The 24,242-nt window shown below is 45.0% G+C and overlaps 2 protein-coding genes across 2 annotated transcripts in view; one reads left to right on the forward strand and one right to left on the reverse strand.

Annotated features, from left to right (window-relative positions):
- Tnpo-SR (transportin 3) overlaps nucleotides 1–8,976 on the reverse strand; it is an 83,202-nt gene extending 74,226 nt beyond the window's left edge. Inside the window, exons 1-3 of the mRNA XM_089559950.1 lie at nucleotides 8,705–8,976; nucleotides 2,939–3,028; nucleotides 673–786 (exon numbers count right to left, since the gene is read on the reverse strand). Of these exons, the coding sequence (XP_089416076.1) occupies nucleotides 673–786; nucleotides 2,939–3,028; nucleotides 8,705–8,830 (330 nt within the window). The 5' untranslated portion in view covers nucleotides 8,831–8,976. The remainder of the gene's footprint in view (nucleotides 1–672; nucleotides 787–2,938; nucleotides 3,029–8,704) is intronic.
- Nucleotides 8,977–9,081: 105 nt separating this feature from the next.
- CCDC53 (Coiled-coil domain containing 53) lies at nucleotides 9,082–23,625 on the forward strand. The gene is made up of 5 exons (XM_089559974.1): nucleotides 9,082–9,217; nucleotides 9,633–9,797; nucleotides 12,567–12,827; nucleotides 17,334–17,398; nucleotides 19,662–23,625. Exons 1-5 carry the CDS (start codon nucleotides 9,167–9,169, stop codon nucleotides 19,753–19,755), a joined length of 636 nt encoding a protein of 211 aa, XP_089416100.1. The 5' UTR covers nucleotides 9,082–9,166; the 3' UTR covers nucleotides 19,756–23,625.
- Nucleotides 23,626–24,242: the final 617 nt, after the last annotated feature.

Genomic DNA, 24,242 nt, shown 5'->3' on the forward strand with positions numbered 1-24,242 from the left:
TAATGCTTCCAAAAAAGAACCCTCACTCAACACAAACAGTTAAACGATACCACCACCCTGCCTCTAATCAACAGATACCGAATTCGGTAAGTACACTCATAAACATCACCCACCTAACGTGTGAAGAGAAAGACAATGGGAAGATAAGGAAGAAAAAAAAAATGGAGTGCATGTGATGGATGTGGCCTGGACAGCAAAATAAAAAGGAGAGCTGTCATAATTACCTATTCAATACAGCCCGATACATCGTCCAACGGTGGAACAACCTGGTCGTGCCATTCTTTTTATCCATCGGCAAACAGCAAAATGGGCGGCTGCTCAAGATGTGGCCTGTTCAATGCTTTTAGGGGAATCTCCCAAATTGGAGTAGGTTTGAACTAATGGAGTAGTTACTCGTCACCATCCGCCCAAGCGTAGCCATATACAGCTAAGAAGAGAAGCTATACAGCTCCCATAGAAACTCTGTAGTTGAAGAAAAATTCGTAATTCTCGCAATAGTATTTCATACAGAAACAAAACATTGCCCTCAAACAACTGCCCCTGTCAGGGTTCCCTCCCCAATTTACTGCCAGCAATTTGCCACCCGCTGAGCTAAGAGCAACCATCTAGACAACAACAATAACGATGACAACAATAACAAATACAAAAGCAAAGCTGTCAGCTCAGCCTCACCTGTGTAACGATAACTTGCGGAGTATCTTTGGTGACTTTTGCCAGGTGCTCCAAGAGAGAATCTCGAAGCGAGCCGTGGGACTCTGGCGGTAGTTCGTGGAACGCATACTGGATCTATCCCCCCGCCATCACATGATGAAAAAAATAGAGGAAAGGGAAACCAAGTGAGATCGAGTCTCCAGCAGCATTCCACAAGGCACAAGCCTGCCTCTTTGATGGCACAGGCACGCTGCTATTACAGGCTTGGCAGACAGGATAAGACACACAAAGCAGGGGTTCTCAAATTGAGGTCCTTGGTACACTTTATGCGTTCCACAGGCACCTAAATCCTTGCCTGCCTATACCTCCATCTTTCCCTTACACAATTAGTTTTTGGACTAATCGCACTGTAATGAATTGCAGTGGATAAATTACCCCTGAAAAATTATTTAAAATCAAGCACCCTATTTCAGAGACATGCTAACCACAACAGAAATGACAAAGAACCTTAAAGGGGCTGCGAAACACTGCCTGGGGGAATACCGGCTATACTTCAGGTGGGTTCTTTATGTCACACAGATGCTGACTTAAAAAGAATTACAGGAATCGATGCACAGGAACGGGAGTTATTCAGTGAAGAAATTTCAAAATACAAGCAAACAAAACGCTGCCCTCAACTCAATTTTGGCGGGGCTTCCCACTCCTATTTCGCTCTCCCAATGACGGCACCTGGCGCAACCAATCAAAACAGCCAGCCAGAGCACGTCGCGGAAGTTTGTACTCCATGGTTGCCTGCTCTCTGTGAGACTGGCAGCGTTGTTTCCATGCCAGAGCGCCCCTGGTGGTGTATTTTTATTTCACTTGCTTTGCAGGGCTTTTATCTAAGACAAACAGATTGTTTTTGTTGATCTAATATAAAACGCAGACAGGTGACAAAATGTGTCTCTATTTATTGACACAATTTGCAGTATATTTACTGTTTGTCCGGTCATCAAGCTCGCACCAGGTGATGTCATATCCGCTGCTAAAAACCCGCCACTGTGTGGCGACACCATCAGAGCCATGAAGTTGTTTTTGGGAGGACATTAAAATATTAAAAAATGAAATGTATGCGGTATTACCGACGCTAATAGCACCATTATAACTCACTGTATGCAATCAACAGGCAAAACAGTTAACTAAGATTGTGTTTCTGGGCCCCTTTAACTAGCTACTTTATGACCAAGCTGATGCTTTGCCTTTGGCTGAGCAATGAGATGTATCCTAGTTTCATTCTTCACACGTAAAGTATCCATAAAGGGGAAACCTAACTGCCTAAAATGAAGAAAGCACACACACACATTGCTCCCAGTTTGCTTGACAAATCAAAGATCACGATAACTGTACTCTACTCTCCAGTGCGCATAATTCTGGCTCAGTCTGAAGTCACTTCAAACATCACAAACCACCTTCACAACACATCCTGGCCATAATGCTACAGTTTCGTTACCCATAGCATACTGCAGAATGAAAGAAGCAAGCAATATGTGTTTGAACACCATCACAAGTTAAAGGTCCAGGAGCTCAGCAAAAAAAAAAGCTTCTTCAAGTTTCCTTCAAACATCAAATGTTGCTGCTTTTTTCTTCCTCCACCCACTATATTTTGATCAATAATTTTTAGTAACACTTTCACTCCTGGGGACAATCACAGCTGGAATGAATCATTTGCAATGCAACCCCATTCATCCTCAAGAGTTTTTCCCCCCAACAGAACGAATCTACCGTGTTTAAATAAATGTTTGTGGCTTCAAGAATCACATAGGTACACACACCCCTACGATGCTGACTGGACTGTGCCAGTTATGAGACCATTCTTTTTGCCAGAGGGCCTAATGTATAGGCATTCACAGCACATGGTAGGGTGGCAATTCAACTCTCTCTCAAAAAAAACAAAACATGCAGACCATTTTTCACTTTTCAAACCCAAGCAACGCACTCAAGTATTTAGCAGTAGTTTCAACACAATGAAGCTGAGAGACAGCTTGCCTACCTGCAAATTTTTCGTGCCACGTATGCACGTTTGACGGCACATACCTTGACCCTTTACCATTATGCAGCCCACAAAAAAAAGCCTCAAGAATACAAGCCCAGCCTTACAGCATCCAAACACCAATTTGGGGGGGGGGGGGGGGGGGTGCTCATTAGTAACCAAACTGCTATGCTAGTCGGTTTCACAACAAAAGAACCAGTGGATACAGGATGCGGAACAAGAGTATAGGGAATGCCCATCGGGAACATCCCCCCTTACCTTTGTCCGCATGGTCTGCGCTGCGAAGTAGCATGACTCCAGGTCAAGGTTCTGCTGGAGCAGCTCATCGGCAATCTTCCAGGCGCAGACCTGCAGAGCAGAGCACACAACACACTCGTAAGGACACTGGACCTCGTAAGGAAGCAGAACATTGTATCGCCATAAGGACACAGAAATGAGCTACGGAGGCAATCACAGGAAGAAAAACCCAAACTGGTACATGCATTTGACAGCAAAAGATTACGGGACACGGGGGCAGAGAAAAAAAAAATTATTTCGGCAGATTCACACAGGCAGCCACCTTAACCCCTTAACCGTTTTGGACGAGCTACGGTCGTCCTTGCCAAGCCGTCCCCAAACCGTTTTGGACGACTGTAGCTCGTCCTCGCTGAATAGGCTCTTCCCTTCAGCGTTTCGGACGATCAGCGCTCGTGTGTGGCTTAGATGGCATTTTGCTCGACAGATGGCAGCACTGACCTGATAATTTCGTTTTCTTCTACCGCATAAACGTATTTTTCGTATGGCAACCTGGGTTTTAAAAATGGCGTCCGGCGGAGGCGATGCGTGTTTTGTTGAGCCGTCTTCTCGGAAAAGATGCTTTTCTTCCTCGTCACCTTCTTCAAACGATGGTGATTCAGACACCGAAGTGTACATTGTTTCAGGGAGCGAGGACGATAGTGATGACGTTGTGCTGATCAGCTCTTCCGATGAAGAAGAGGACAGCTCTGATGCAACATCGCGAGCGCACGTCAGTGGATGTAGATCGACGTCACCAACATCCCTACGCGACCCCCTCGGTTTCCTTTTTTCGCAGCTCCCGGTTAGACCACTATAAGCTCCCCTGATGACTTGCTTGAATATATTTATCACTTATTACCTGCAGGAAGTTGGTTTTCTGTATTGCGAGAAATAATAAACTTCAATATGCTAATTTGACTTCATGTTTGCTTCAAATATTTTTTTAAAGATCGAATGCATGGTTTTTGCAATATTAATCAAAATCAGGAATAAAAAAAATAAGCAGTTTTGTTAAGAAATTCGTTGACATAACAAAACGGTGAAGGGGTTAAACGTCTGAAAGTATAAGGGGACATGCGCGCTGCACCTGCTCTAACAATGCAAGGCACAGGAGCAGTGAGGATGCACCACAATTAATTATTTTCGGAGAAAACACATCCCGTAAACTTTTGCGACCGATGGTACACCTGCAATACATGCATGTGTGCTTCTCCAAATAAACTTAGTTGAGAGTGTAGTGCTTGCCTGCATCTTTCCACCTGTGGTCATCTGTGTGGCATGCCTCTGTCAGTTATCAACCAATCTCCCAACAGCAAACCCTGTTAGTACTGAAAAACAGTTTCTAGTATATATCTATGTATTAGGATGGCAAACTAGGCGAGCTAAGTAACAATCCATGGGAAGAACAGCGCCAATGGTACAACAAGAGCACAACAGAGAGACCAGATGCAGACCAGCTACCAACTGGGTGCTTTGCTCAGAAAACCACTTATATACTATGCACTGCCCGTCAGTGTCTTACACAGCATCTCTCTTCCTAACAAACCCCACACAAAAGCCCCATGCACCCTCTTTTCTTCCTCCATCAAAGTAATCTGGGTACGTGGCCAGGTTTGAATTGTCGGTATTGAGCTAGCTGATCGGCGCTCCCACAATAATATTGATCGGGCACCTGCAATTTTATGCGAAGCATATTACTAGAGCTACACTACAGCCCGTCGAGCGCGGCGGTGGAGCTACCATTGACCTTTAGCGTGACCACGTGACAACATGACGTCACAGCAGAGGAGAGATGGGCTGCCAGCTCGCGCGGTCGGCTGCGGCGGTGGAGGCTCCACATCAGAGGCGCTGCAGCTGACCACGTGACGCTACAGCAGCGGTATAAAGCTGAGCTTGCCTCGCTCTCCGGGCACTTACGAGGCGGCCAGGTGTTGGGATGCCGCCTAGAAGCAGGGCTGATTTGAGCGAGAAGCGAAAGCTTCAGCGTGCCATAGAGACCGATGAAGAGCGGGATGAACGTCAACCAAGGAAAGCCATGTATTACCAAGTCTAGCCACCAATATGCTTCGCATCTGACTAGGCTTAACCTTAGCTAAGCCTCAGCCATTTTTTTTTTGTTTTTTATTGCCAGCTGGCTCTCTAGCCCCATCACTCCTTACCCCAAGTTGGACACTTCCCAGGCCCATATTCTGTGGAAGAATAGTGAATCGTGGTGTTTAACCTCTCGAAGCAAAACACAGGGTACGAGAGACACTGCAGTGGAGGGCTCTGGACTAATTTAGCCCACCTGGGGTGCGTCAACATGCGCCAAATTCACACCAGCATCTTTTGCATTTCGCCTCCATCGAAGTGCAAACACCAGGACAGGGATTCGATCCTGTTACCTTAGGATCAATGGGCAAACGCCAAAGCCACTGAGTCACTGCAGCTGGCTCTTCTGTGGAAGATCGACCTCAGTACTCTCCTTACCCCTGCCTGTCTCAATCCCCTCCACTTCAATCCCTCCTGCCCTAACCGCCCCTGTCCTTACACCAACTTGAAAAGGTACCAGTAGAACAGAAGGACATGTGCATATGAAGAAGGTATTTGAAGCAAACAAGCGCTGGATTGAAAGGGAGCTCCCGTCTGCATCAAGCACCTCTCTCTTGTGTTCCGCTCGTACCTTTTCAAGCTCTGACAGTGCCCCACCTGGCCCAACGGTTACGGTTATTACACCTAACACCAACCTCGTGCACTGTCTTTTTCCGTGCACTGTGGCCACTCCATCCCCTTAATGCCCCCACCCATCACCTTAGGTACCTTAGCTCGAGTCACAACACCGAAATCTCCATCTACCAAGCTGCAAACCTTTGGAGCTTAAATTGTTGCCTGAAATGAAGTCTATTCTCCTCTCCTTTCTCTACCTCCAGCAAGGAATATTTTGACTAAAGCATCCAGTTTGCATTCCGCACTTGTTCCATCTGTCTTTCGTGCTGTCACAATGATTTCAGCGATTCTTTTCCCATCGATACACACCTACTTGCATCTCCATCGGAATGTCACAAGACAGATGCATATTCATAGCTTACAAGGCAGCCACCGAAACAATGGCAGTAGAGCAAGGTGCAACGTTCATGCTGTTCTGTTTTGTTTTCAGTCATCATTCTCAGCCAGCCAAACACGAGCTTATATGCGTTCCAAAACGCGACGGCACAGCACAGTTTATGCATTGATATAAAGCTACGCTCTTTCTGCGGAGCATTTTCCAATTTCACTTCAACTGCCTAAGCTATCCTGCCGCACTCTTAGCTTTAAAATACATGCTGTCATCATTTATGGTTTATGGGGTTTAACGTCCCAAAGCGACTGAGGCTATGAGAGACGCCGTAGTGAAGGGCTCCGGAAATTTCGACCACCTGGGGTTCTTTAACGTGCACTGACATCGCACAGTACACGGGCCTCTAGAATTTCTCCTCCAAAGAAATTCCAGCCGCCGCGGCCGGGATCGAACCCGCATCTTTTGGGTCAGCAGCCAAGCACCATAACCGCTGAGCCACCGCGGCGGCCCTGTCATCATTTGTGCCTCTGTAAATGGCCTGGCAGCAAGTAGCCACGATGCTACATACTGGCATAATACTTTCAGGCAGACCTATTCAAGTCAGTCAAGGTAAGAGAAAAAGATGCCTGATCTCCTGGGATTTGTATGCGCAACAAGATTAAACAATGTATCGAATTAACAAGCGTTGTAATGCCAAGAAGACTCTAGTATATAGAAAAAAACAAAGTTAAGAATTATGATAATGAAAAAGAAATCAATGAAGCACTAATGCCACACATTTTACCAGCTGAACAATATCAGCTTCTTAGAAATGGCGCAGCATGACAGCAGCTAAATTACTTCATATACATAAACGAAAAATAACATTAATTACTTTTAACTCAACAGTATTCATGCACAAATAATACATAAACTAGCTACCTCCAGCTGCAGAATTAAGAGCTCCACACAAATATCTATTTCGGCGTCTGCTGCAATAATTCTGCACAGAGATGTCAAAATGAACATGCATAATAAACAGAGAGTGTTTAAACTTTAGTCCACTTAACAGCTCTCCATCAAAACGTTTACAAAGCCGCCGTGGTGGCTCAGTGGTTATGCTGCTCGGCTCCTGACCCGAAAGATGCGAGTTCGATCCCAGCCGCCGTGGTGGAATTGCAATGGAGGCAAAACTCTAGAGGCCCGTGTACTGTGCGATGTCAGTGCACATTAAAGAACCCCAGGCGGTCGAAATTTCCGGAGCCCTTCACTACGGCGTCTCTAACAGCCTGAGTCGCTTTGGGACGTTAAACCCTGTAAACCAAACCAAACCAAAACATTTACAATGACAACAGCTGACCATCCATTAGCAAGGCAGGAGCTAAGACAACACAAACACTATGGCACGGATAACTTCCATTTGCCAGAAATGTAACCAACTTCAGGGCCCATCCAAAAATACACGGGACCTGCGTAAACACTGACGCAGACTGGAAGAGAACACGGCCCCCACTCTCAAGCAATGAAGAAAAACAACCCTGACAATTGCTTCAGTGAGCCAAAGCAGCCAGAGTGGACAGTGCGTGCAAATGGTTGCCGTCGGAATCCTAATGACAGGTAGTGACCTCAAAAGAAAACTGCACAATGCCCAGACAACCTCCCCCGTCTTTCCCCAATTTCACAATTTTCTTTTCACTTCTACTTTTTTTGTTTTTTTTACAGCAGGGCAGCCTCTCTCTTATCTGAAGAAACAAAAAAGGAAATTGAGAAAAATGGGTTTCGAAAAGCCCACTACATCAAAGAACCCGAACATGATGTTTACTTCGACAGCATAACTTTCTTTTTCCTTCCCGCGGGTGGCAGTTCAGGAACTGAAGTTCATTTAAATTTAACGCGTGAGCCGTAAACAACCTGCATAACGGTTCAGACAGAACCCAGTTCTCAACTGTTCAGTGACCATGGTCACGGGTTCGCGCTCCTGTCAGAAGAATGCTGCATGCTTGTAGACATAGCTTAAGCAAAGTGGTAGCTAAACTCTTGGTAAGGACTAGCGGAAGTCTGCTGACGATTTCGGGGTCATAAGCTATAAAGTTGTCCGCTCCAGCTCAACTTGCAAATGTGTCGTCCCAGCTTCCCGAAGATTGTTATCTTAAGCTGCGGGACAGTTATGCTCCGCTTAAAGTTAACAGCATCTAGCGTGATGTCATAAGCGCGTTTTTGGAAACGCACTGACAAGAGGCACGCTTGAGCGCGACGTCAGAGAATAGTTCTTCCTACAAAGCCAGGCAAGCAAGACGACCGAATCGACGTGCTCCGCGCCGCCCGACGTTTCGGCAAAGATGTCACGAACCCGACCAAAAAGAGTCCACGAGCGAAACTGGAAGCAGAGAGGGACTGACACGCGAGGCAGCATTTCGCACGCCGAGGAACCGGTCTGTGCTGATAGGTTTCGGAGTTGGAATCGCAAACGCACCTTCGCAACGCACGGAACGACGCCTGCTCGAACCTAAGGGAAGAAAATTACAAGACCAACAGCGCGTAGCAATTCCACCGTCAGCTGAGAGCCGCGACTACATGCTTGACAGCTTTAGATCACAGCAACGCATGCTTCTCGGCGGCCGCCTCGTTCTGGCGCATCACTCCGGCCGGGCGGCGCAAATCCAAACGTTAAGCGAAGTTCATCCTTTTGGTTTCTCAGGAAGGGACGCAGCCGTTGGGCGCTAGGAACCCACCGATCTCTGCAGTTCGCCCAGCCACACCGATGCTTTCTCCTTGCCCGCAGTGTCTGGTTGCCTGTAGAGCGCGTGTGTGGCCTGGACGACCGCTTGCAGCGATGGCATTCCGCTGGCGTCGTCCATGGCGACACGATATCCGGACTGGCCCCGCTGTCTACGGGCTCGTGTCAACCGCGCGCCTGTCCTGAACGTGCACAATTAGTCGCAACACGCCTGGGAAATGATTGAATGTCAAACAGAGGGGCCAACAACTGCTAACCGCCATTAGAGGCAGTACCGCAGCAGTCAACATATCCACAACTTTAATTTTACTAAAAAACTTCTTTTCCCTGAAGTTTACTTAGTTAACCTAAATTTAATATTAAGATATTATTTGTCACTTTAACTCAATAGAATTGTGTTGCTTTTTGACGAAAGAGCTTCGCAATTGAAAGTAGCTGCGGGACCGTTGCGAGCAACATGGACGACGACGGTCTCCCGATTATCGGGCCCGGCGTTGATTACTCCAAGGTAAATATATACGCACCTTCAAATCTTTTGAGAACAAGACATCACAGATAATTCTTAGTCTACCTGCACTACTGTGTTTTTTTCAGGAAGGCTTTCTCGTTTGTAAATCGAGCCTCGGCCTTTCGAACAGCCAGCGCTCACTGATGTGAACTCAGTGGGTGTTGTTTTGTCACTTTCGTTCTTGTTTGATGATCAGTGAAAGATTGCCTTTGTGGCGTCAGTGATCTGATTGTTGCTGCGCCTATTTTGTTCGTTTTTATTCTTGTTCGCCGAATTTCGAACTGGTCTGGCAGTCTTCTTGTCTGAGCAGCTGCAGTGCGCTGTTTACTCGTCACACATTCGGCAGCATGGTTGGTTGCTGTCTGCATTTCTTTTCTGTTTTGTTTTTAACTCCTGGATTTCGCGTTCTCTTTAGGTCCCGCCAATCCAGCAGAAGCGGACTTTGGCGTTCCTCAACTACTTCCTCACGAGGACTACGTCGTTCCTAAACCACTTCGCTACAGTGTGCGATGAGAAGCTTGAAGACCTGCTCATCAGGATACAGAGGTTGGAAGCCTCGATGTGCATCTTGGAAGCCAAGGTGAATCGACTGCGCGATTCTCGCATGCACACTGGAACAGAGGACCGTTATGGAGAAAGAGTACTGCAGTGAAGCGCATGTTTGAGCGATTGTTTTGCGGTTACTGTAAGACGGCTGAGAGAACTGTAACGCGCAAAAGTTAAAGGTGCACTCCCAAGTTGGACACATGCATTTGGGCCCACTATCGTATTCAGAACATTTGAAAATTTTACGGGTTTTTGTTTGAGGTTCAGAATGAATTACCAGGATTGTACAGCATCTTTTCAGCAGGAGCCCTAAAAGTTGGAAGTGCAAACAGGATCTCCTAAGATTGAAACGGCGGCGTAGCATACTAATGTACAACTGTAGTCTGTGATGCAAAAGGTAGTGTAATAAAGCTGGCAACAGAAGAAACATTAATGCATTGTAGTGCGTTGTCAGATGGCATATTGAAGAGAAATGGACAAAATGACTCTAAAGCTATACAGTCGAGCCTCATTATATCGAAACGGTTTTAGCGAAATAATGGGAATGGCGATTTCCCATGGAAGTTAAACGTAGAAAGTTGGGCTAGTTGGTTGGTAGTACTATTGTGATACATTCCAGCGGCTAAAAAGACAGGGACGAAGGCAGACGAGACAGGACGAACGCCGTCTCGTCTGTCTCGTCTACCTTCGTCCCTGTCTTTTTAGCCGCTGGAATGTATCACAATAGTACTACCAACCAACTAGCCCAACTTTCTACGCTTAATGACATACTTTCTAGTACAATGGGCCCTGTGATCCCTCGTTTTTTGTGTGTGAATCCTTCTAACCGGCGTTCGTCCTGTCTCGTCTACCTTCGTCCCTGTCTATTTAGCCGCTGGAATGTATCACAATAGTACTACCAACCAACTAGCCCAACTTTCTACGCTTAATGACATACTTTCTAGTACAATGGGCCCTGTGATCCCTCGTTTTTTGTGTGTGAATCCTTCTAACCGGCGTTCGTCCTGTCTCGTCTACCTTCGTCCCTCTCTTTTCAGCCGCTGGAATGTATCACAATAGTACTACCAACCAACTAGCCCAACTTTCTACGCTTAATGACATACTTTCTAGTACAATGGGCCCTGTGATCCCTCGTTTTTTGTGTGTGAATCCTTCTAACCGGCGTTCGTCCTGTCTCGTCTACCTTCGTCCCTGTCTTTTTAGCCGCTGGAATGTATCACAATAGTATTCCCATGGAAGCTTGGTCAACACGGGCAGTAACGAAGTAATCGCTGGACCCCTTCAACTTCGTTGTAACGAGGGTCAGCTGTATTTTGTGGGCTGATACTTGTGATTATTGTACAAAAGATGTTAATGGAGTGAAGCATGAAACTCAGCAATGCATAGTTCACGTAGTACTTAAGGCCCACTTTGTGCGAGGTACCAGTGCCATAAATGTGAAAAAAATTTTGGGGGGGTGGTGTTCACTTAAGGGGAACAGCGGTTCCTATTGTTCACGCAGATACAGACACTGTTTCCTCTTTTGCGATTGCATTCATTATTTGAAAGACTACATGACGTACATATAAAGCCCCTTTTTAACCATGCCTTACGAATTTGCCTGTGTGGCGTAGAGGTACCGTGTCTGAATCGCAACCCAGGGGTAAACGGTTTCTAATGCGCTGCTGGTGTGACTGGCGCCATCTGTGGGAGCCTCTTGTAACAACCACGTTTTCGACCAGTCCAGATTTTTCCGTCACACTGACAACAATGCCAACATCAGATTTTCTGCAACACAGGGTCTCTATTGTTTTCATGTTAAAGGTGTCGTTCAGTTCAGCACTTACAGCTGTAAGTTTCATTTAGTTCAAGTAGGAAAATAAAGCACAGTTATACCCATGCCACACGGCAGATTTAATGCCGTTAAGTGCTTACTGCCTTAAGTTTTAATGGCATTCGTGCAGTGCCTCACGCATAAATTTAATGCCATTAGCCTTACTGCCATTCGTGACCTACTGAGTTCACCACAACTCATTTGCCTGTGCAATGCATACTCTCGTTCCCATTCCACACGCAGAAAAGCATGCGGCTTTGTTGGTAACAACTTCCTAACCAGTAGGAAATGGTTAATTCTTAACTTTCAGTATGATGAGGCATCTATACCGTATTTTCGATGCGAACAGCGCCATTTCAACCAGCCTTATTGACAGGTACTCTCGACTGGGGTGCTGACATGAGAGTTTATGGCTACTTTTTCGACTTGTAAAGCAGGAACAGCCGTATTTTCTGGCAAATCGTTTTTATATTAGATTTGAACAACATTCCCCATATATTGTGCTCATCAGCAATGTTTATATTCAGATGAAACTTTTGACTACCTTGCAAGCGTTATCGTCATCGTCACTTTCGCTAATGGCATTAAATGTGGACGTGTAGCACCAACTCCGTAAATAATGGCATTAACAAACTTAAGGCCTTAAGCATTTACTGCCATTTCTTGTGAGCGTGTGGCACGGGTATTAGCCTATTCAAACTGCACTGACAAATGGCTATTTCTTAAAAGATAATCGTACCTCACTCCAGAGAGTAGTAAAAGAGAACACGAAAAGCTCCTGATTTCCAACTGTAAGCCTCAGCATATGTGTCCTGGGTCATTGGCCATGAAGAGGGCAGGCCATTTGCATTAATCGTTCTGCGTTGCAACGGCCAGGCAGTGGTATCTTCATTGGATTCCACCATTTGTTGTCAGAATTTCTTTGTACTTTCTTTATCCGTGCTGTGCACGGCAGAGTAGTAAAGCCAAGCTGCTTTTTTTTTTCTTCAGCTCTCATCTATTCCTGGACTGGAGAACGTGACTGCTGACGCAGCTGCCTCAGCCAAGCCAGAAGCCGGTGATGGTCAGGGTGTTTCAGCAGCACAAGCCACAGCCAGTCAGAGCCAGCCACAGGCGAATGGCCCCACTGCTGACTCGAAGGAAGAAGTTCCGAAGGCAGCGGACGGAGCAGCGGCACAGCCTGCGTCTGCACCCACGCACACGGTCTCCAAGGATCCTAGGTTTTCAAAGTACTTCAAGATGCTCAGCGTTGTAAGTGGCTCAGAATGTCGCAAGAGTATAGTGGTTGATTTCGGGTGGTGTTTTTTAACCCTTTCAGCTGCTTTGTACACCATCGAGTATATAGCAAACTTACAGCTTTTTCTAAGAGACTGGTGCACCTAGCAGGGATTTCATTGTTTCAGTCGAACTGAGCACCCTTCTTGTCGCAAATAAGTTGGTTTTTTTGTGCCAAGTAGTGAAAGTAGTAAATAATATTTCACTCAACAGTGAGCTAGGTAGCACTTTGTCCACCATTTTTGTGAAGACTGAGTTTGTCGCAAGTGAAAACACTGATTGTTTTTGGCTAAATTTCGGTCTTAATTTGCGTCTTTCGAAGCACAAAATGATTCCACAATTCCTAGGGCGATTACCTGGCACATCATGAGAACATTTCGATGTTAACATTTCTAACAAATCTGACACTTTGTATGGAATTCTCCACATCATTGTAAAAACTTACCCCGCTGGTCTTTCACGCTCAGCCGCCGCGGTGGCTCAGCGATTATGGTGCTCGGCTGCTGACCCGAAAGACGCGGGTTCGATCCCGGCCGCAACGTTCTAATTTTGATGGAGGCGAAATTCTAGAGGCCCGCATACTGTGCAATGTCAGTGCACAATAAAGAACCCCAGGGGGTCGAAATTTCCGGAGCCCTCCACTACGGCGTCCCTCATAGCCTGAGTCGCTTTGGGACGTTAAACCCCATAAACCAAACCAAACCAACCAGATTTGTCAGCTGAGTTTGTTTGTTTCTTTCTTTCTTTCCTTCTTTCTTTCTTTCTTTACTTGCTAGAGCAGTGGTCCTCCAACAAAGGACTTAGAATGCCCCAACAAACATTTGTGGCATGCGTAATTCATTCGCACTTCTGTGAATCACACTACTTTTCTGTGATGAGTGACAAGACGCAATGGAGCCATCATATTTGATTTCACAGTGACACCAAAAATAACCCATAATCAGTCGATGTTTAAAGGTTTTAGGGCTTGTACGAGTATGTCCTAACAGTTAACAGGAACTAATTTCCAAGAGAAGAGTATGAAACGTCTGGAACTTAATGCAGTAGCAGTAACAGTAATATTGTTTATAATAAGGGAGTAATTACTCATTGACATCCACCCGAGCGCAGCCATACAGCTACAAAGGAAAGCTATACAGCTTTCTCAGAAACTTCGCAGTTAAAGAAAAATTCGTCCTGGTCCGGGGATCGAACCCGGGACCACCGCTACACCGGAGCAGTCGCTCTACCAACTGAGCTAACCGGGACGGCAAGCTTATGGTAGGGCGAGAGCGAATTGATCGATAACTCGAAGTGGGCACAGTGTTGGTCAAATGTTTAGGGGAATCCCCCAAGGTGGAGTAGATTTGTAATAAGGGAGTAATTACTCATTGACATCCACCCGAGCGCAGCCATACGGCTACAAAGGAAAGCTATACAGCTTTCTCAGAAACTTCGCAGTTAAAGAAAAATTCGTCCTGGTCCGGGGATCGAACCCGGGACCACCGCTTCACCGGAGCAGTCGCTCTACCAACTGAGCTAACCGGGACGGCAAGCTTATGGTAGGGCGAGAGCGAATTGATCGATAACTCGAAGTGGGCACAGTGTTGGTCAAATGTTTAGGGGAATCCCCCAAGGTGGAGTAGATTTGTAATAAGGGAGTAATTACTCATTGACATCCACCCGAGCGCAGCCATACGGCTACAAAGGAAAGCTATACAGCTTTCTCAGAAACTTCGCAGTTAAAGAAAAATTCGTCCTGGTCCGGGGATCGAACCCGGGACCACCGCTTCACCGGAGCAGTCGCTCTACCAACTGAGCTAACCGGGACGGCAAGCTTATGGTAGGGCGAGAGCGAATTGATCGATAACTCGAAGTGGGCACAGTGTTGGTCAAATGTTTAGGGGAATCCCCCAAGGTGGAGTAGATTTGTAATAAGGGAATAATTACTCATTGAGTAATTACTAATTACTCATTACTATGGCTGCGCTCGAAGTGGGCACAGTGTTGGTCAAATGTTTAGGGGAATCCCCCAAGGTGGAGTAGATTTGTAATAAGGGAGTAATTACTCAAATTACTCATTGAGTAATTACTAATTACTCATTACTATGGCTGCGCTCGGGTGGATGTCGATGAGTAATTACTCCCTTATTACAAATCTACTCCACCTTGGGGGATTCCCCTAAACATTTGACTAATATTGTTTAAAGACCTCCTCTTCGTGCGAAAGCAGCAAACACTCTGAGCAGTGAGGCGCACCACAGTTGAGGCCACAGCATTGATTCCCATAACCGGAAGTTCTTTAACATGCACCAGTGTTTTTGTGCAAAGGCAGGTGTTCCAACATATTTTACTTCCATCAAAGTGCAGCTTGCATGGTCGGGGTTGCACTCTTAGAGTTATGCCCAGCAACCAAATTCTTGTCCTGCTGAGCTACTGCACTGGGTGCAGCTTGCAAAGTGATGCTTTACTGTAAAAGATGCTGCATGTTTGCCTTGGTAGTAGCTATGTTTTATAGACATATATATACATACACCGGGTGTCCCAGCTAAATGTAACCAAGCTTTTAAAAAACACGGGGTGTCCTAGCCGTCTGAAACCAACTGAGGGTTCTTTAGAGTCGCGTGACCTAGTCTGCAGTATTTTTTTGTTCTTCAAGGTTGACTAATTAGTTAAGCTTAATTAACAAACTTTTTAATTACTGACTTGATGAACAAAGTGTCAATGGAAAAGTTGTAGATCGCATTGAAAAACGGCTGACTGAAACATTTGCAGCAACATACTATTATATACGTCAAGTAGTTTTACCGGCCTTTAACCATAATTCGGACAATAAGAGAAAGCTTCCACGTGACAACGGTGCCACTAAACGTCCCAAGATGCGCCTTAGAAAATAAAATCCTGTTTTTGCTGAAGTCCTCTCCTCAATGAGATTTCGGGTGCACATTGGGACAGAGATGCGAGCGAGCAGCTGGTCACGTGATAACTTTCTTTTAAGGCCAATAAATAAAGCTACGTAAATCGTACCGCGACGGAAACAGCACTACTAGCGGTTTTTCGAGGCGATCTAAAACATTCTCATTGACACTTTTTCCTGAAGTCAATAATTAAAAATACTTGAGACTAGGCCATGCGATCCTGAACAACCTTCAGTTGGTATCTGGTATCACTGCACTAGGACACTTCGCCTTTTTTAAAAGGTATATATATATATATATATATATATAGAGAGAGAGAGAGAGAGAGAGACACGAACCCTGCTCATTCACATCAAAGAGAGTAAGAAGAGTAGATTTTGGATTTTAGTTCAAATCATCAGTGTTTGCTTGATTTGTCTAGCACAAAAGAAGTAGTTCTGTTGTTTGCTGTTTCCAGCAACCAAAAAAAAAATGCTTTTTCCTTTTTTAAGTACGACAAAGCATTTGTGGCCCACCAATTCAGTTGAGTGGTTTGATCTCAACAACTGCCCTTTCATGCCGTAGGTGGACATCTGCCCACAATTTGGTGAAGATTGGTCACAGCAGACATGCTTTGTAAAGAAAGCTGTGCATAGTTTTTAAGCAGCAAAGCGTTCTCCTTGATTATGGGCCAGAGTCTAGGTGCCTGCTGCGGTGGCTTGGTGGCTATTGTGTTCCGCTGTGACAGCCACATTTCACTGGCGACGAGACACAAAATGTGCCCATGTGCTTTGCTATGTCAGAGCACGCTGGAGAATCCCAGGCGGTCCAATTAATCTGGAGCCACTCGCCACGGTGGCTCAGTCGTTACGGTGCTCGGCTGCTGACCCGAAAGATGCGGGTTCGATCCCGGGCGCGGCGGTTGAATTTCTATGGAGGCGAAATTCTAGAGGGCCATGTATACTGTGCGATGGCAGTGCACGCTAAAGAACCCCAGGCGGACGAAAATTTCGGAGCCCTTCACTGTGGCGTCCCTCATAGCCTCAGTCGCTTTGGGACGTTAGACCCTAATAAACCAAACCTAATAGTAATCTGGAGCCATCCACTACAGTGTCTCTCATAGCCACATGCAGCTTCAGGATGTTTAACTTGACATACTTTGTGATTCCAAATGCTAGGTCACCTGTAATTTATTACTCTGGCCAGATTAGAAGGCCTACATGTACAAGCTTCCATTTTTAGCTTTTTTTTGTATGTGTGTGTAGTTGCTGTCTATAACACCATCTTTCCTTTTACAAAGTAACTAAGCCGTACACAGCAGTGATACTCTAGACTGCCACTCAATACGGCTCTGCAAGTGTTCGTATTGACCAGTGTGAACAAGTTAAACGGTTCTTAATCACCAGATTATTTTTTTTTTAGTTCTTACACAGAGTCTATCACAGCGGGTGTGAGAAGTGCCCAGACTGTCCAGCCAGTGGGAGATTTGATCTGTTAACACAGTCTAGTGACTGTGTGAGCGTTATTAGTAAGCCAGCAGCCGGTTATGGCCTGTGTTGGAGGTACTGTAGAGAGTGCTCGATTTTTGCCATTTCTACAAACGCAGGGCATTCCTTTGGGTGCTGTGCAAATCAAGATGCGCCAAGAAAATGTGGACCCTAGCATTCTTGAGTAAGTCTTTACCTATTTTGCCTCTATCATTTTCACATGTGCATGCTTCAAGTAAGCATGCCTGTAGTAGTGGTAAGCACTTTGGTTTCATTGCATCCCTAACTTCAGACTTACAGTTTAACCTAAGTGCCACTTTGGTCCTGTCAATAGCAAGCGTATTACAAAGCCCCTAATCTAACTTCGCCTAATTTGAAAAAATTTCCAGCCCCCTTTGGGTTTGGTTTATCGAGAGTCAACTGCAGTCCTCAAGCCTCAGTCCTCATTTTCTGTCATTTTGTTTAGAGGACAAGTGCGTAAAATTTTTGTTCGTTGTAAAAATTGATTGCTTGGCTCTCTGTGGTTGTACAGATATTTGTCAGGTAACAAAAGATGCACGATGTCAGTAGCGTAATGGACTCCGTGATCGCTGTCTAGAACTGAATGGCAGTTCAGCCTGGCCTTGAAAAACTGCCTTCACATTATTGCAGTTTGCTAGGGCTAACAGCCGGCATAGTGATACCCGTATTTAGTTTTTCGCCCTTTTGCAGTTTATAAAAGCTCTATTAAAATGCGGTGATTATTCAGTTTAAGCCTGTTTCAATTTCTCCTCAGTGTCCCTTTAATTGACGTGCATTTGAGTGGCTCTGTAACTGAAGGCAGTGTTTAGCCAGAACAGAACTGGTAGTTGAGCTAGTCGGTATATCGTTCTTCTAAAATGTACAATTCAACCTGTCCTGTCCACTTGCTTCGTCCTTTGTCCTTGTGCTGTTTCTTTTCAAAGACTAATGTTTAGCCATGTCTGGTGCATGCTTTGCATTCACAACTCGAGAGTTTTCTTCATAACTGTAGCCTAGCTACTCCTAGCACATGCCAAATTCTCTATGCCAAAATCACTAATGATCACCTTTTTGTCACCTGCCTCCTGGAACGTAATTGAAAGTCAGTGACCGCATATCATGCTCAGGCCCAGAGAGACAGTGGATCGCCACCAATTTATTTAGCAGTTCTGGTTATGATAATTTGGATGAAACAGCACTGCTGAAACATCTTTTGTTTAGTTTCGAACGTTTTACTGTGTGGTGCGGAATGTGCAGTCGATAGGAAATTGTTCAGTTTCCAAGGGACATTGGAGAATTAGAGCCCTTGTCTCTCCTGTGTAGCATTGTTAGGAGTGCTAAGAGATGCTTTTAAAGTGGTTCACCACAAATTGAAATACCCTATCTACATGTATATAACATGACCCAATATAACACAAGGAGTGAGTTTGAGATGTCAAAAATTGTGTGTGTGAGAGAGAGAGAGAGAGAATGGTGGTTCCCTTTGGAAGCTTAGTCAACACAGGCTATAACGAAGTAATCGCCAGGCCCCTTCAACTCCGTTATAGCAACGTTCAGCTGTGTGTATGTGTGCACATGAACACCACATGGCACAGGGGCTGTCAGAGGTTGGCTTCTTCTATCACGTACATTTTTATTTTTGTTCCGAATATAACGCGAGATGCGTTCTTAAACCAACGAAATAAAGAAAGAGCTCGTGTTGTATTTGTGTGAACACGGTACACATGAATCCACTTTGGTGTTTTTTATTTTTACTGGCATGCACTTGCTGTATCTTGATTCACTGAAAGCTCAAGACGACAGAAATGAGGCAGCTTTGACTATACTCACTCAGTAATGGCACGACGTTCAAAAGTAGCCGAGAAACAGCTTTTCTATGGAACCAAGCCTGCTTCCATGGCTGCTGCGTCTACGGTGCCGTTGTCGAGTATATATTGGACAAATTTTCCATCGCCGGTTCTCAGAAGGGTGTATTAAAGAGATAGCGTTAAAGGCCCCGTTACGCAGAAAATCCGAGATCAGCATTGTCGGCATTGTGAACGGAAAGTCTTGGCAGGTGGTCTCCAGAGAGCAACCTAGGAGGCAGATGGGCCACCTAGGTCACGTGACCTTGTGACGTCATCACCACCTGCTCACTGGATAATGAGCGAACTGCAAATCATGGCAGGTGGCAGTTAAATTATTGACTGGTCGATTGGGAAGAGCAACATGAATCACTCAAGGTCCACCGCTGGGAGCACCTGCCATCGCAGGGCAGTGGCGCATTGCTTAACCGCTGCCCCACTGCGCCAGGAGGGGTGCGAGGACTCCCAGAGATCTTTGAATGTGAAGTAAAGAATTACCTTCTGCATATATGGGAATTAACCTATAACCTATTGCATCATAACTTTAAGGCGGAGCTTATGTGCCCTCTCCAATTTTTCACCGTTCTTTTCTGCTCGTTACAGCAATCCCGACGCACCAGCGCCCCCTGGTGCCACCAGGTCTCCGTGTCCCGCAGACGACGACAGCTCTGGTGACGACAGCAGCTTGAGCGACTGAGAGCTTCTCCACGTTCCTTGTTTACATTCCATGCGTTCGTCACTATGGTTTCCATGGGTGTATTTTCATTGTGACACATCTCTGCCAGACGTGGCATCTTGTTGGCATGCTAGCAGAAACATACAGGGTGTGGCATGATTAATGGAAGGCAGGTAAAAGTGTTTGTAAAGCTAGCCACTAGCTTTACTACTGCTCAACTTTCACACAAGGTTGAGCTTTGCCCAGTGCTCCATCTCACCTTGATACTGGGATGTTTTGTTTTAAATGACACAAATTGTCCACAGTGTGGGGTAGTCAGAACTGTGGATTTGTTTTGAGCGCGGTGAGCAGCTTATTGCACGAAGCTAGAAATCCAAAACATCTTATTTTTTATGTTTAGGTGGCAGCATTGTTGCTTTGTTCTCTGACCTGATCCTGTTTCACTCAAAACTTGGGCATGGATGATGGACTTCATTACGCATTGTATTGCACTCGTGTATTGCAGTTGCCAAAAAACAGTGTTCGCCATACTCTGACAAATGTCACTTTTGTGTGAAATCAGAGCCCAGGCAAGCCAGCAGTGTAACTTGGAGTGCCAGTTTTGTACATGCCTCCATTAGAGAGACCACACTCGGTATTGATTATGTGCAAATACCTCTGAGCGATTTTTTTTTTTTTTTTTGGCAGGTTGTGGCGCATCGAGTATTGAGCACATTTAGATGCAACGCAATGCGCAAAAGATGCGCATTGCATCTTTCAGCGTTGTCATCAGTGTACGGATCACATTTGTCAGTGCAGCGGTCGTGGCAGGTTAGCAAGTGTGCGGGCAGTGTTAGCTTGATTGGGGTACAAGATCTTAGTAAAAACGAAAATTGCTTAAGAAATGGTGCAACCAGTAAACTTTGTGTGCATGAAATTAAACCAAAATTTTCATTTCAACAAGCGTTTTTGGCTAATGCTTCTCGGCTACCTGCTAAGGAATTGTACTTATGTATTTCAGAAATTCGTGAATTCGACTTCATTTCCCACATCCACATCTAAAGTGTTGCTTCAATACCTGTGTCACACGGAGACCTTCGTTAGCCATAGAGGAGTAATACCTCTGTTGAGCTCGCCGAAGCCTGCTCAGGCTTATAGCAGCCACAGCTACTGTCTGACGCGGGATGTTATTGTCGCCAAGCGGTGTACAACGCGAAAGGCCCCTAGCTCATGGCTCAAGTAAATTTGGTGGAAACGGCATTTAGCAACTGCCAAGAGTGCCTGGGTGACACGGGTGTAAAAAAAAAAACTTCGTTTTTTGCCATCATTCTCAAATTCTCAAGGTTTAGTGACGGTGCTTTTAGTAGGGAAAGATAGCAGAAGTTGTCTGAAACCGGCAGACAAGTTTTGTCCGTGTCTGGTAGAAGAGCTGGTTGGACCACCATAGAGCACGGTTTGTTAGCCCCACTGTAGTTTCATGGATTGCTGCCTGATGTATCACTTAATTTTTCTGCTGATAGCTTTTCTACAGTGCTTGACAAAACAGCACTCTGTAAGTATGTGCACATATGATTCAGTATTGTCCCCAAGGTAACCAGTAGTAATGCCACTGATTATTTACGATCCCTGTATATATGTGTTAACATCGTCTAGTATCTCCTGCAGAAACTAAACTAAAATGGGGCAGGTTCCCGTGGCCTATGTGTGAATAGTATTTCAGTGTACTGTGTTCCCATGAATTATATGCAGCATGTCTTATTTCATTCAATGCAGAACTAGAAAGTTGATTAGAACGCTATGACTAGTATTCTCAGATGTGCTTGAAAGAGGTGTCCACCTGCGAAAATTACTCAGCGTTAAAAGCAGTGCTCTGTAGCTATTAGTTTCTATATAAATGTGTAATAAAGCGAACTGCCCTGTATGTTGCTGCACACTAGTAGTGTTATAACAAGTTGTGGACTGTAGAGCAGCATAAGATTCAAATGAGGGAGCACTTATTCTGTTCGTTGTTATCTGCTAACCAAACGTTGGGGGGTTCCAACTGCAAGGCCACAAAGGTATAGGGTTTGTCACCGATGTATTCCCCGCCGTGAAAGTTTATGGTGTGAACATCGCGCATAAATTGGCTCGGCAGTTTCTGCCCCATTGCTGCTTCAGGCGAAAATACTCTTAACATTCTGATTGGTCATTTTGAGACACTGCCAAAGAATCACGTGCTTGTTAAATGCACTTGTAGATTTAATAGTCTTGCTGGACGTGATTTCTTGGCAAGTTTACCGCATATTACGTTGTTGTTCACGGCTGACGAATTGTTGATGCAGCTGCAAGTTTCTCTAGTCCGTATTGTCTGTATATAGTACTCTGCTGCTGTCGCCTCCTCACTGAGTGATGTATGTACTCCCGCAGTCGGAAGTTTACGGAATGCAATGCTCCCGAAAAAACTTAATTTCATCACTACAGCCTAATTCTTAGTATGCCATTTGCTTGTTATTGACTCAGTGCACTATTAAAATGTAAGTAATGTGCCCTGGGTGCAAAAAAGTTGAGTTCCTTTGCCAGTTGCGTTCCGTAAACTTACGATAACGAGTGTACAATTGCTGTCGAATGTTGTGCCAGTCTCCCCAGCAAATCCTCCATTCAGCTTGAAGTTCATGAGCCCATTTCTACACTTAAAAAGGAAATCGATATCTTGTTGGCCGCATAAAGCCATTTGTATCCATTTGATGCATCCTTTTTGCTCAGTGAAATCTGAAGCCTGCTCTCTGAATTACATTTCTTATAATAAAAACTACTTATGACTCTGTCTCTCTTCGAATATGTTGTGTTTTAACTGAATTCGTATTGCACGTCTAGCCTGGCACTGTATTGTAACAGAAGCACTAGTTTCGAAGAGAATAAATATCTCTAAGGAACGTTGTTTATGAGGAAAAATGTTATTTATTATCTTGTATAAGTTGCATGCACTCTGACCCCACGTCACTTCTGACTGTCTTGCACCCTTTGAAGACTGCAGTAATTCATTACCATTTTCAGTGCATTAGTGTTTCCTCACCTTCTAGTATGACACATTTGCTCGATGTTCAGGCAGCTGCAGTACTCAGTTTCAGTGAGCATCTGTAGGCAGACCGGTCTGTGTGCACAAATCCGCTTCTGCACCTTGTTAGTTCCTAATAATCAGTGGTCGGGCTGTTCACATCTTCAAGCCATTCTTTGTGATGCATGATGTGGCCATGTCATTGTTTGTTCTACTGATGTTTATATACAGAGTATGCATGAGCTCAAAGCTTCAAGTTTGCTGTGGTTTGTTTGGAGTTGAATAATGTGAAACATCCTAAATGGTATTCAGATGTTGGGTGTTTCTCGTGCTTTTTGTGTTGAACTGTAAAAATGGCTGTGGGTACTGTTCTTCAGCAGGAAAAATGTTTAGGGTGCTGATGCCAACTGAAAATTTAAGTGCGGCAGTTTGTGGTTTTGTCTTTTTGGTGGTGCTCAGAAGCTCTGTTTGTGCTATATCAACCCGGAAGAATGTTTCAAAGGTGTTCTTCGTTACGAAGTATGCTTTGTAGCCAGCCACATTACCAAAGCATGCTCAGCTGAACTGAATGAGCATGATCGCTCATACTGGAGAGTGCTGTACGTATTGGTGCTTGAATTGCAAACTTTTTTTTTCCTGTGGCAGTGTGTGTCTAAACAGGGTTTCCTGAGCTCTGTACGTCTGCTTCGCCTGTGATATGAAGGAATTGTGATAGGATGGAAGAAGACCTGCAGACTTCGTGCTGTGTATTTGTACGCTTTTTCTGAGATTTGATCTTGGCTGGTTTGTGGGCCGTCGGGAGTTCTGTAATAACTCAAGTGTCACTGAAGCAGACACGTGCTCATCATAAAAGGTAATAAAGATGTATATTGCTCCTATGTCGTACAGGAGCTGTGTGAAATGAGCTCTTAGAGCATGCTTGAAGTATTGCAGCGAGAACTGTTCTGGCAAAACTCTGTGGGATTCGTACGCAGAAACCCACATGACTGCTGCATGCTTGCTAGAAATGCGCATAGAAATTTCCGCGGGGATTTGATTCTGCATGTTCTTGCTCTTGATTATATAGGAAAGGCACAGCAGCTCTCTGATCGTGTGTACACCTCAACTGTGTAGTGAGGGCAGGAGTGAAAGAAAAACATTGTGCAACAAAAAACGGTAGGGGAACTATGGGTAGGGGAACTGTGCTACATACAGGGTGTTTCGTGTAACTTGAGCCAAAGCTTTTATAGCTTAAAAAAAAAAAGTATGCTGCAGCTGGATTAAAATTCTGCTTAATTATTTAATTAGCTAAGAAGAATTGTGCAATTTTATAAGTTTTAGGTCCAATCAGAGCACTTCATTAAATTGTAAGTGGGATAGAGAAATAGCTGGTTCAGTGTTTTGCAGCATTGTAGTACCTACATGGTCTTTTCTTCAAACATTGCGACTTTCAGCAAAACTTTATTTCTTAATGGATTTACACGGGAACTTTTTAGCTTATTAGGAATAGTATTAC

Source organism: Amblyomma mixtum, chromosome 9 (assembly GCF_055824585.1).
Source record: "Amblyomma mixtum isolate Tamu chromosome 9, ASM5582458v1, whole genome shotgun sequence".
Classification (NCBI taxonomy): domain Eukaryota; kingdom Metazoa; phylum Arthropoda; class Arachnida; order Ixodida; family Ixodidae; genus Amblyomma; species Amblyomma mixtum.

Coding starts and splice junctions, on each gene's coding strand:
- CCDC53 (XM_089559974.1), top strand. CDS start 9,167: ATGGACGACGACGGTCTCCCGATTATCGGGCCCGGCGTTGATTACTCC. Junction 9,218..9,632: donor CCGGCGTTGATTACTCCAAG/GTAAATATATAC, acceptor CGTTCTCTTTAG/GTCCCGCCAATCCAGCAGAA. Junction 9,798..12,566: donor TGTGCATCTTGGAAGCCAAG/GTGAATCGACTG, acceptor TTTTTTCTTCAG/CTCTCATCTATTCCTGGACT.